Below are 14,124 nucleotides of genomic sequence, written 5' to 3'. Positions count from 1 at the left end.
GTAAAGATACTGGGAAGCTGCTGTAGGGAGAAGCAACATTTGCTAAGATCAAGCTTTTGTTGGTGGACCACTTAAATTGCATTATAGAATGTCACCTTGCTTTTCTTACTGAATATAACCAGCTTCTATTGTTAAACTTGTTAAATGGTACTTAGAAAAAAACCCACCTATGTTCTCTTCCTGTAACTTCCTGGTCTGGAGAATAAATGCGGGAAGAGAACCCCAATTTGTGGTTAATTTCCCAGATGGAAGGAATGCCTCTATCTTGAGGGTTCTGGGAGATTTTTTAACCCCTTTTCAGGCTTTTCACTGCTCAGAAGAGTTGGGCTTTGAGTAATCTTTGGTGGCTCCGACACCCAGAGGAAAAGGCGTGACAAATCCGTGGGATGCAAAGCAACAAATTCAGATATTAGATTATCAGAATAATCTGCCATAGAATAAAAAATAAGTGTTTGAATACACCCAAAGAAGCAATGAGATTAAAAATATTTGAAAAGTGCAAGAGACTCTAAAAAATAGAAGTTACTTCCAATATACAAGAAAAAATTAAAATTAAAATGTAAAAACTCAATAGACTGATTTAAGAGCAGATTTCACCAAGAATACTGGAAGAACTAAGAAATTATCTAAAAAGCAACACAGACACAGAAGTAGGTTAAGAGAAATGGAGACCTGAGGGAAGTCTAACATAACATCCAATCAGAGTTTGGAAGGACAAGAAAGACAGAATGGACCTCAGGCAATATGAAAAGACATAATTCAGACTTCATGAAAAACACCAATCTAAGATTTAGGAAACATACGTTCCTATTTGCATAGTTTTGAAATATATAAAACAAAAAATCAGTAGAATTATAAAGAGAAACAGTCAAATCCATCATCAAAGTAAGAAATTTAAAACACCTAATTCAGTAAGTGGATAGTTCACATGGGTAAATTGGTAAGGACATAAAAGATTTCAGCAACATAATTAACAGGTAAAGCATGTGATCTAATGAACACATGCAGAGCTTTGTACCCAAGCTTCATAACCTTTCGTTATATGCACAAAATTCATAGCAGCATTACCCATGATAGCCCAAAGCAGAAACCAAATGTCCATTACCTAGGGAACAGATAAACAAAATATAGTATATCAATACAGTGGAATATTATTCAGCCTTAAAAGGAATGAAGCACTATCCTGACATGTTATAATATGGATGATCCTTGAGGACATTATGCTCAGTGAAGGAAGCCAGTCCCAAAAGGCCATATATTGTATGATTCCATTTATATGCAATATCCTGAACAGGCAAATCCATACAGAAACAAAGTAGATTAATGGCTGCCAGAGGCTAGGAGAAAGAAGAATAGGGAATGCCTACTAATGAGTATAGTTTTGTTTTTGGGGTAACGAAAATATTCTAGAGTTACACAGTGGTGATGGTTGTACAACTATTTTTTTTTGGCACAACTATATTTATAACTAAAACCCTTTGTTTAAGAGGGTGTGTGAATTATATCTCAATTAAAAATATCATATAGATAGTCTTAAGAATAAATTTAACAACACATTTGCAGAATGTTTATGAAGAAACATTTAAAGTTTTACTAAAATACACCAAAGAAGACTTAAATAAATGAAGATATTCTAAATTCACAGACTGGAATAGTTAACATCGTAATTATGTCAATTCTCCCCAGAATGATCTACAGAGTCAATACAATTCCAATAAAATCCCAACAATTTTTTTTGTGTGTGCTTGTGGACTGAACACACTAATTTTAAAATGTGCAAGAAAAAGCAAAGGGACAAGTATAGTTGAGATGGTTTCCTTATCAGATAAAGAATTACAAAGCCATAGTAATTAAGAAAGGAATAGAATGGCCTCAGTAATAGATAAACTGGTCTATGGAAAAGACAGAAACAGATCCATGAAACATGGAAACCAGGACAGCACTGACAATGTAGATGAATGCAGAAAGGATGGCGCCGTTTATATCTGAGGGAAAAAATACACTCCTATCTCATAAAGACACAAAAATCAACTCCAACTCCATTAAACGCTTATATGTGGGAAAAAAAAAAAAACTGTAACACTTATAGAAGAAAATATAAGAGCAGAATATCTTTATAATCTTTGGGCAAGAGGAATTTCTGAAACAAGATGAAAAGAAGGATAAACCACAATGTTAAAGACTGATAAATTGATAATATTAAAAAACTTCCATCAAAAGACACCATAAAAAGAGCAAACAGACACACTGGACAAAGATACCTGAAACACACATAATCAAAATGAATTAGTATCTAGGGCCGGCCCGGTGGTGCACTCGGTAGAGTGCGGTGCTTGGGAGTGCAGCGGCGCTCCCGCCAAGGGTTCGGATCCCATATAGAGACCGGTCTGCTCACTGGTTGAGCCGGGTGCAGGTGCGACACCGAGGGTTGCGATCCCGTTGCTGGTCGCAGTACGGGAGCGACACTGAGGGTTGTGATCCCGTTACCGGTCACAAAAAAAAAAAAAGAATTAGTATCTAAAATGTTAAAAATTGAGAGCACACGCGAGGTCCTAGGCAGGAGCGGAGAGCAGCCCCCTCCACCCAGAACCAGGTAAGAAACAAAGAATATCCAGGGTTACAGGCAGGAGCCGAGGACAGCATCCCCCATGCAGAAGCAGGCAAGGATCACACCAAAAACATCACTTCCAGGCAGGTGGCTGACCACAGCTGCCGCCACAGTCATGGCTACTACAAAAGCAGGTCAACTCTACAGATGTATCCACAGCTGCCATGTAGGCAGCACACCAGACACTTGACTGCACTGACACCAGTAGAGTCACCAGTGGAGACCAGAAAAAGAAGGGAATGTTTTTCTCCTCAAAGCACACTCCAGAATAATAGAGGAAGCAACTGCAAGAAGCAAACATGCAAGAAAATATGATACCACCAAAACAACACAGTAATTCTCAAATACAAGACCCTACAGAGCAAGAAACCCTTGAAATGACTGAAAAGGAATTCCAAGCAACAATCTTAAGGAAACTCACTGAGATATAAGAATACTCAGTCAACACAAGGAAACAAGAAAAATAATCCAGGATATGAAGGAAGAAGTTTACAAAGAGATTATACCTTAAAAAAGAATGTAGCAGAACTCATGGAACTAAAAGACTTACTCAACAAAATAAAAAACACAACTGAGAGCTTAAGCAGCAAGCTAGAGCAAGCAGAAGAAAGAATTTCTGATCTCGAAGATAGTCTTTTTGAAATAACTCAGGCAGACCAAAAAAAGGAAGAGTTTTTAAAAATGAAGAAAATCTAAGAGAGCTAGCAAGCAACCTTAAGCACACAAACATTAGAATCATGGGTTTTAGGCCGGCCCGTGGCTTATTCGGTAGAGTGCAGTGCTGATAACACCAAGGCCACGGGTTCGGATCCTATATAGGGATGGCCGGTTTGCTCACTGGCTGAGCATGGTGCTGAGATCCCCTTACCAGTCATCTTTAAAAAAAAAAAAGAATCATGGGTTTTGCAGAAGAGGAGGAGAAAGTAAAAGGCATGGAAAACCTATTCGATGAAATAATAACGGAAAACTTTCCAGGTATAGGGAGAGACATGGATGTTCAGATCCAGAAGGCTCAAAGATCCTCAAACAGATTCAACTCAAAAAGATCCTCTCCAAGACACATTACAGTCAAACTGGCAAAGCTCAAAGATAAAATCTTAAAAATGGCATGAGAAAAGCATCAAGTCACCTGTAAGGGAGTCCTCATCTGACTAACAGCAGACTTCTCAACAGAAACTCTACAGCCAGAAGAAAATGGAATGATATATTCAAAATACTAAAAGCAAAAACTTGTCAGCCAAAAATACTATACCCAGCAAGGCTATCCTTCAAAAAATGAGGGAGAAACAGTGTATTTTACAGACAAACAAAAACTGCGGGAGTTCACCACCACATGAGCAGCCCTGCAAGAAATCCTCAATGGAGTTCTGTGTCAGGAATCTGAAAAATGATGATCACTCATCTAACGAGCTATAATTCTGTTCAAATTCTGTCTTTTCATAATTCAGTCTTGGTAGGTGGCATGTTTCTAAGAATTTATTGATTTCATCTAGATGATCTAATTTGTTGACCAACAATTATCACAGTATTCTTTTATAACTCTTTTGATTTCTGTAAATTTCATTCATATGCAACATCCGGCATAACTTCGTATAGCATACATTATACGAAGTTATACAAAAAAAAAAAAAAAGTCTAAATTAGCATTTGGGATGGTCTTTTATATGCTAAATATTTAAGGTTTAGGTCACCAGCTTTAAAACCCACATCAGTGGTAACTTCATGTCACGACTTAGTTTTCATGGTGTTCAAAAGTGGCTAAAAATAGATACATGTTTCAAAATTCTTTATAAACTTAGAAAATGGATTCTCTTTCTTCAGTTAGTGACTACAGAACCTTTTACTGTCAGTGATATCAGGTGCCTACATTATGTATACTGCTTTAATATCAACAACTAAAATTACAAAGGAGAAAGATGAGGGCCTTGGGTCAAGGAGCTTACCAGAGATGAAATGACCTAGGACTGGCCTGTTTGTGCAGGTGGTTAGAATGCAGTGTTTTAACACCAAGATCAAGGATTCAGATCCCTATACTGGCCAGCCACCAAGAAATACTCAAAAAAACAAAATAAACATGACCAAACTATTAAACAACAAAAAAAGCATGGGAATGATAACAAAAAATTCAGGATAGTGGTTATAACTTGGAAGGGAAGGATAGTGAAGAACACACAGGAAACTTCAAAGGTAATTATAATGATAATTTCCTAAGATAATTTCTTAAGAAATCTTTTTCTTAAATTCCTTAAATATAGCTGACCCTCCATATCTATGGGTTCTGCATCTGTTGATTCAATCAGGTGCAGATCAAAAATATCTGAAAAAAAAAAACAAAAAACTGCATCTGTACTGACATGTACAGATTTTTTTTCTTGTCATTCTCTAAATAATATAGTATAACAGCTATTTACATAGCATTTACATTGTATTAGGTACTATAAGTAATCTAGAGATGATTTAAAGTTCACTGGAGGACGTGCATAAGTTATATGCAAACATTATGCCATTTTATATCAGGGACTTAAGCATCCATGGATTTTGGTATCTGTAGGAGGTCCTGAAACCAATCCCCTATGGCTATCAAGAAATGAAGATATTTATAATGATAATTTCTTTCTTTCTTTTTTTTTTTCCTTTTTGTCTTTTTTTTCGTGCCCGGCAACGGATCGCAACCCTCAGTGTCGTCCCCGTACCGGACTGGGACCAGCAACGGGATCGCAACCCTCAGCGTTGCACCCGCAGCTCGCTCAGCCAGTGAGCGGGAACCGGTCTGTATGTGGGATCCGAACCCTTGGCGGGAGCGCCGCCGCGCTCCCAAGCAGCGCACTGTAGCAGTGCGCCACCGGGCCGGCTATAATGATAATTTCTTAAGTTCCCCAGATAATTTCTTGGATTTTGGGTTTACGGATGTTTATTATTCTTTTTGGCTTTTTCCAAACGGAGTTCCTTAAGACAAGTAAACCTTCTGAAAAAAATGTGCTGAGCGACTATTTCCTCAGTCCTCCCACAGGTATAGGTATTTAGCTCCATTCTAGATGCATAAAAGATAAGTTATTACAAAGAATATAATGGTCATTAAGGCTTTAATCTCTCTTGGGACCTTAGCTGACATGTTATAGCCATTCCTTTAGTATGTACAATATATTTAAATTATTTTTTACTTTTTATTTTGACATAAAAGTTGCAAGAACAGTCCTTTTTTTTTTGAGTAAGCTCTGACACGATGTCTCATCACTCCTGATAGTTTAGTGTAGATTTCCTACAAACAAGGACCACAACTTAAGCATCAAAATCAGAAAATGAACTTTGATACAGTATTGCCATCTAATCTGCAGACACCATTCATATTTTTCCATCTGTTCCGAAATTGTCCTTCATAAAAAAAATAATTTTAAAAAACCAGAAAAAATGGGCCGGCCCGGTGGCTCACTGCGATAGTGCGCCGCTTGGGAAGCACGGCGGCACTCCCACTGAGGGTTCGGATCCCACATACAGACCGGTTCCCGCTCACTGGCTGAGCGAGGCGCGGGAGCAGCGCCGAGGGTTGCGATCCCGTTGCCGGTCCCGGTCCGGTGCGGGGGCAACACTGAGGGTTGCGATCCGTTGCCGGACACGGAAAAAGACAAAACAAAACAAAAAAAACCCAGAAAAAACAAAACAGATTAAGATTTTTAAGACACAATGACACTGAGGGTTGCGATCCGTTGCCGGACACGGAAAAAGACAAAACAAAACAAAAAAAAACCCAGAAAAAACAAAACAGATTAAGATTTTTAAGACACAATTTTTTCTTAGCATGTATTTTTCCTCTGAGTTCCCTTTTTGTGCCCTGGTTATTTGATATTTTGAACCTCGTTATGGGGCAAGATGACATTATTTACATAAATGTAAGGTTGCTTTTCACTCAGCCTGGAGCTGCAGACTTGCTACAAGACACGTACTATCCAAATCTTGATAAACCACGGAAGACATCAATAGAATTAAGCTGATTCCACCCCTCCAGCAGGACCCTAAGGTGACACCAAGGATGGGAACAGAAACCAGACGGAGCCTCGGCAAGACCTGGCACCTGGTCCTTGCATGGAGCCCCTGTGGCTCAAGTCCCCTTCCTTCCTGCTTTTCATTTCTCACATTCCATTCCCTCAGCCCCCTCTTTAAAAACCTCTCAGTAAATATGAGTGTTTGGGATGGTTTTAGTCTGGCCATTCTCTTTCAGGTTTACAGGGGGGATGGCTTAGTCTGGCCATTCTCCTTCAGGTTTCCTGGAGAGATGGGCTAGTCTAACATCTCTCTTCAGGTCACTGGTATTCCTGAATTAAAGCTGACTTCCATTTTCACCAACATTTGACTTTTGAGTTATTTATTTTTGTTTGGGGCAGGCAGCCAAACTTGGGCCTGGTAACAACATCACTAATCATTAGGGAAATGCAAACACGAATCACAATGGTATACCACCTCCCACCCATTAGGATGGCTACTGTCCAAAAAAACCCAGAAAATAACAAAGGTTGGTGAGGATTTGGAGAAATTGGGACCCTTGTACAATGTTGGTGGGAATATAAAATGGTGCATCTGTTACTGATTACAATATGGCAAATCCTCAAAAAATTAGAAGTAGAAGTACCATATGATCCAGCAATCCCACCTCTGGGTATATACACAAAAGAATTGAAAGCAGAATCTTGAAGATGTATCTGTATATCTATTTTCATTACAGTGTTATTCACAATAGCTAAGAGGTAGAAGCAAGTCAAGAATTTATCAACATATCAATGGATAACCAAAATGTGATAAACACACACAATGGAATATTATTCAGCATCAGAAAGGGAGGAAATCTTGTGGCATGCTACATAACATGGATGAATAATCTTGAGGGCATTATGCTAAATGAAATAAGCCAATCACAAAAGACAAATACTGTATAATTGCATTTATATTAGGTACCTAAAGTAGTCAAATAATTAGAAACAGAACATAGAATGGTGGTTGCCAGTGGCTGGAAGGAGGGGGAAATGGGGAATTGTTTAATGGGTATAGAGTTTCAGTTCTGCAATGTTAAAAAGTTCTGGAGGCCGTTGCACAGCAATGTCAATATACTTAATGTTTATTGAACTATATACTGAAAAATGGTTAAGACTGTACATTTTATGTTACACGTTTTTTACAATTAAAAATTTTTTTAAATTAATAAATGCTTCACTACATCTCAACAATTAAGACTAAAGTTAGACTCTAGTATTATTTAAAGTATTCTTTCTAAAGGAAAACTCAATTTCCAAACACCTTAAACATGGACCCTGGATCAAATCCCTCTTACTGTATTGAGAGTCTTCCAACTCACCTTCGCTTCGGTGCCCTAATGAAGAGCTCACAGAGGAGTCTGCCCTGCTCATCCTTATAGTCTCGAATGGTGTTGTAGAGTTCATGGCACACAGCAATCTACACATAGGAAAAGGAGAAAAATCACCAAACTCCCCCCCTCCCCACCACAAAGCTAGTATAGGCATAAGGATTCTCTCTATTCTTTAATAAAAACATACTCATAAAAGGCAAGTACAGAATAAAAACGACAAATCCCCAAATAACATGAGAACCCAAGTCTGAAATACACTGACAGCATCTCTACTTTAAAATAATTTAATTAAGTTTTTGGTATCTTTCATCAGATTTTGGCTACTGGTGATTTTCTTTTTCTTTTAAACTAAATATGTTCATATCACTCTCTTGCTTAAAATCATCCAATAGATGGGCTTCTCACCACAACAGAGAACAAAGTCTAAACTCCTAATATTGCCTACAGAGGCCCTACATACTGGCTAAGTAGAATTCACCAGTCTCCTCCCTCCTGACCACCTCTGTGTAATCATGACACACCAAACCTATCCCTGGCCCAGCCTCTCTACCTGAAACACTCTTCTCCGGGGCTCTGCAGGGTTGGTGCCTTCTCAAAACAGAAAATTTTCCAGAAGATTCAGGCCCAAACTGCCCAAATCATCCAAACTTTTCTTCTTTGAACTTATCACTAGCTGAGTACTTTATTATCTATTTGTTCACTTGTTTACATTCTACTTCCTCCACTCTGGAATCTAAGCTCCATGTGAAAATGGGCTTCTCTCACACATGGCTATATCCCAACCACCAGAACAGTGTGTGTCACTTGCCAGGCATACAATTACTGCTGAATAAATATATGATGTAACATACTGATGTTCTTTATTATTTCATAGTACTAAATTTACTATTACTGTAAGACTTTTGGCCAAATACATTCTTCTCATAGAAGAAAGGTTAAGACTATCAAGCCAGATTAAAAGCAAGTGGAGAAGCCTTGCATATTAACTGCTTTAGCATTAAAGGAAGGGTAGAAGAATTGTGCGAAAAGCAGGCAGAAACCGTGTGATCCAAGTTACTCACAGGATCTACAGTTGGAAGATTGGAAAGTCTCCTCCTTTTCCGGCTTGGGCCTGGTGTGGACACAGAATGGTGCCCATCATCAAAGTCCCCACTGACACTGCTGGAAGGGGAAGTAGCTCTTCTTCTCTTGGAACCCATGGAATCCAACTTCTTCTATAAGAAATAATTAGCCATGTTCATATATTTAAATTTAGACTCTGCCACCAAGCTTGTGGTTCACTTAGGATGACATTTTAACTGTTGCAAAGGAGTTGTAACTAGCTGTAAGTTTTTTTGGTTTAAGTCCTAAATCTTGTTGTTTTAGCCGTTTCACTTACCAGAATGCTACACTTTCAACTCTGATGGGACAAATTCAACAAAAGTATACTCATTTGTGTATCACCAATTTTGAATGACTCAACCACTTCTGGTCCCAAATTCACCCTGGACTGGAGTTTCCCAACCCATTTATAATGGTACATCAGTGTGCTGGAGGTATTGACCCCTCAGCCCATGAGGCAGCCAGGCAGGCCTGGGGAACAGAGGCCCCAAGGTAGTCACTTGTGGAGTCAGCAGCCTCACCTGCTTTCCTGTGTGCCTTATAATTACGATCATTTTCCAGGGAGGCTATGATGTGGAAAAAGGTAAGAAGCAGTGCCTAAGGCAAACAAGTAGTGCAAAAAGCTAAAGGGATAGAGGACTATTAACCTTCCAGCATTTTAGATGTTCTCTAAAATGAACACCCCGAAAATGAATTTCTCCGTTTATTAAAGCAAGATCCACAAGACATACTCCTGGAAAACACTTAATGTGACCTGCCATACCTAGGCAGAAATAGCAAACTGTGCTTTGAAACTCTTCTGCTAATCCAGGCTAATTTCCTTTTCAGTTATATTTGCCTGAGGTACTCTATCCCCATAAATTTTGAAACCATAGCTTTTTTTTTTTTTTCTTTTAAAGGTAACCTGTAAGGGGATCTTAACCCCTGACTTGGTGTTGTCAGCACCACGCTCTCCCAAGTGAGCTGACCGGTCATCCCTATATACAGACCCGAACCCATGGACTTGGTATTATCAGCACCACACTCTACCAAGTGAGCCAGGGGCCAACCCTGAAACCATCCATAGCTTTAATTCTCAGTAGATGATCTGGAAGAGCACCCCACATGTGAGCTTTTAGGTCCTGCTTGGCCATTCAGAAACACATAAATATTTGCTTTCAGCTTTGGGCTGGCTAGTAAGTAACTAATCTTAACACACTTTACAAATAATGCATTTGACTATAACATAAGAAATGAAACCACTGAAATAATCTGCTACAGATAGAAAGGGTGTATACCCAACAAAGTCCTGCAATGCTTGTACAATTCAACAACAGTATCAAACAGTATATCCTGATTTTAAAGGCCTTCTAAAACTAAAAGAAAAAACAGATGCCAGTTTCATTCAATGACATTCAATTTTAGGAAACCAAGACACTAGCAGCTGGATGAATAGGAACACTCCAGTAGCACTGGTTGCTAGTTGTATGGAGAGAAAAGTTGGGGATCTCCAGGGAACAGAAAGTAGAAGCAAAACAAATAAAAAACCCTGGTAAGTAACTAATAAACAAGAGTAGTCTCGGGGCCGGCCCGGTGGCGCACTGCTGCAGTGCGCTGCTTGGGAGCGCAGTGGCGCTCCCGCCGAGGGTTCGGATCCCACATACAGACCGGTTCCCGCTCACTGGCTGAGTGACGTGCGGGCGCAACACCGAGGGTTGCAATCCCGTTGCTGGTCCCGGTCCGGTACGGGCGCGACACTGAGGGTTGCGATCCGTTGCCGGACACGAAAAAAGACAAAAAGGAAAAAAAAAAAAATGAGTAGTCTCATATCTCTTCCTTCAAATTAAAGTCCACATGGTGTTTAAAACAAAACCTACCAGGATGATTTTACTTCCCCTAAGCTTTGGTTTGTTATACAGTATATTGGTTAAAGTTGGCTAAAAGTGGCTAAAAGCTTCAAAAAGCTTAGACCAAAACATAGCCAAGTTTTGTTGATTTTTATTTGTTTTATAAAAGGCTAATAAACTGACCTCAATTCATTAAGATAAAGTAATTAAGAACCAATCCTTTGTAAACAATCTATAACACAGAAACGAGTGAATCTTATGAATATGAAGAGGGAATCTTTATGGGAAGGATAACAAAAATTTAATAAAGGTGGTAGGGAAAAGGCAAGGAAGGACAGAAAAGGGAAAGGGTGTAGATGATCAGTAATTTACCAGCTTTACCAGAGCACAACCAGCGCCTCGAAAAGCCAGTCTCCTCATTATGTCTGAATGCCCAGTGAAGCCAGTGGGAGAAAGCAGGGCTTTAGAAGTGCTGATTCAGTATTAGTATATTCAAAACTGAAAGACAAGAACAAGGCAGAGAAGGGGGAAATAGAAAAGCAGGGTCAGAAAGAGTAAAAATGAGTGTGAATAGATAGAAAACATTCAAATAGGCCCACTAAAGAAAGGTAAGAGAACTGGAGAAAACAGGCATATCAGTTCACTTACACCTATCAGACAAACTTGCAACAAAGGCTAATACCTCGTATTTCTTCCATTTTAAAACCGAATGCTTTCATATGCTTAAAGATGTCTCACTGAGGTTCCCCTTTACTCACATGGAGTGACTGTCAATTCCAGGAATGAAGCATGCCTGCCCAATTGCCCCCTAGTCAATAAGAGCAGAGTTCAATCACAGAGCTGGAATGGAGAGTGAACAAATGTGGGAGGCTCACATGTGACACCAAGTGTTGTCAAGCTGGAATAAACCGAGAATGGCTCATGTGAGCAAAGAGTCTGGAAAACTCTCCCCCACCCCCCCAAAAAAACATTCAGAAAAAGACAACATTTCTTTCCAAACATCCTATCTGCACTGGAAAGACACCATATATAAGTTCAGCAAGATCAAAAGGAAAAAAAAAGGCTTAAGCCATTTTGGCAGGGGTTCAAAATTACTTTTATAAATAATCCACTGAAAAATCAAATGACAAAAAAATATAAATTTCCGGCATGTGTGAGTATGTAGTTTGAGTGATACAATATCCAAAGATCATTAAATCATTAATTCACTTTGATAAGACAAAAAGATGCAACTTAAGGATAATTTTACTTTCTTATCTAAAACACACATTTTAAAACATATTTTGGAAGTTTGGCAAGAAAGGCAGTGTTGCAAAGTGGGAGGAGCAACAGGACCTATGCTCAGAAGACCAGAATAGGAGCCCCATGTCTTCCACCTGTAATTATTCGTTTGATGTTGCCTGAGTCACAACTTCTCAGATGTTTCCTCATCTCTAAAAAGAGACCAGAAAAGTGTACGTATATCCCTCAGATTATTGTGACAGTGAAATGAGACTAGGTACATGAAATCACTTTGAAACTTCAAAGCACAACTGTAGGACTGCATGCTCCCTGGGCATGGGAACAGCATCATATTCATTTTTGTAGCCCTCTCTTATATAGAATAGTATTTGGTATAGGTTGGGTGCTCAATTTATCTTCTTAATAAATGTATTAAAAGTGCACTTTCGTGGGACTTTAAAAAAAAAAGTTTATCTATATAGCGTAAAAGGACTGTAAGCATCCCTTCAGCAATTATTTTCCCATGAAGAGGAAAGAAATATTCTGGAGTTAAATTCCAGGTTTTAAAACGGCCTTGATTACAGTCACAATTCCAAAACTTTGAAAACCAATGATAATTTATAGTGGAAAGTAAGAACACTTTATAATGTGCAATTAAGAGAATATTCACTCAGTATAGCCAAATGGTATATTTTGATAATTTATAAACTTTTAGTACTGTCCTGTATTTATAGTTATAGTTAGTATTGTAATATATATTTAAAACAAAAATCTTGGAAAACAGAAGATTAAAGAAAAAAAAGCACCTATAAACATACTTCCCACAGAAAAATCCCTCTTAATATTGGCATTTTGCTATTGGCTTTTGCTATTTATGCCTTAGTGAACTATTATTTTTTCTAACAAAGATACTAACAAACCATATGTATTATTTTGCAGCTTGTGTTTTAACTTAGGGAAGATTCTTCGAAGTCAACATTCTTCTTCATGATATTTGATGGCTTGGTAGTAGTCTATCAATATACCAATTTCCTTATCTTGGAAATTTTGGTAGACAATTAATATTTGAGGTATTTTGTACATTCCCAAGGGCAAACAAAGTGGTCAAGGCATTCCATTCATCCATACACATATTTGTTACTGTTTTAAAGTGAAACATCTTTTCAAAAGATACTTTCCAATCTTCAATTGTGGATCTTAAAATCTCAAATATGGGCAATTTGTTAATAAGTAATAAAACAAAATTATACTACTCTTTTATATTTGTATTGAGTCTAATTTGCTTATGAATTATATTTGAGAAAAAGTGCATCACTTAACGGAAAAAACATAACATCTAAAATCATTTTTGAGGAAGTCTAGTGTGTTGGTAAATTAATTAAATGTTTTACTCCAGCATATGCTTCTATAATTGTTATACAAATTATAATAATTTCATATCCACTATACTGTGTATTTGTCATTTGCTTTTCAGGATTTCTTCTACATTTTTGCCACTCTTTCTTCCCCTACAAATGGAAATTTCTTCCGAAAACCGAAATCTCCCCTACAAAACTATGTTTTCCTTTCAGAAAGTAAAAAACCTTAAGAGACGGAAAAATATTTAAAAAACCAGGACACATATATAATCATATATAACCCCGACTCTCTGGTGTTGCAGATGAGAAGCCGAAATATCTGGCTGGCCTTTACTCTAAATATAATCCCATTGATAAAAATATTCGGTCTGAACGGTAACACGGAAAAAAAAATCATTGAGAGAGTTTGCGTCGAACTGTCAAGAAACAAAACAACAACAACAAAAAACCGAGGCCCTAAGGGCAAATGAATAGGACTTTCCCGACCTGTCACTGGTGCGGGGGACTAAGGAAAACGTTGACAGCTTTGAAGCTGCCCCGCGACGAGCGGGAAAGAGGGGCGCGGGGAGTCTCCAGACCGCGGCGCGCCTTTGTCCCGGCCGGCAGGTGCGGAAAGGCAGCTACCAGGCCCTTCCCGAGGCCCGCCGCCGCGCC

At 38.5% G+C, this 14,124-nt stretch overlaps 1 protein-coding gene across 1 annotated transcript in view; it reads right to left on the bottom strand.

Annotated features, from left to right (window-relative positions):
* Positions 1–11,343, bottom strand: part of PBRM1 (polybromo 1) — a 116,379-nt gene extending 105,036 nt beyond the window's left edge. Inside the window, exons 1-4 of the mRNA XM_008572572.1 lie at positions 11,264–11,343; positions 9,026–9,178; positions 7,953–8,050; positions 1,948–2,005 (exon numbers count right to left, since the gene is read on the bottom strand). Of these exons, the coding sequence (XP_008570794.1) occupies positions 1,948–2,005; positions 7,953–8,050; positions 9,026–9,178; positions 11,264–11,311 (357 nt within the window). The 5' untranslated portion in view covers positions 11,312–11,343. The remainder of the gene's footprint in view (positions 1–1,947; positions 2,006–7,952; positions 8,051–9,025; positions 9,179–11,263) is intronic.
* Positions 11,344–14,124: the final 2,781 nt, after the last annotated feature.

The sequence above is a fragment of the Galeopterus variegatus genome, unplaced genomic scaffold, assembly GCF_000696425.1.
Source record: "Galeopterus variegatus unplaced genomic scaffold, G_variegatus-3.0.2 Scaffold806, whole genome shotgun sequence".
Lineage (NCBI taxonomy): Eukaryota > Metazoa > Chordata > Mammalia > Dermoptera > Cynocephalidae > Galeopterus > Galeopterus variegatus.
The sequence above is the reverse complement of the archived record's forward strand: the minus strand, read 5'-3'. Positions and strand labels throughout refer to the sequence as shown.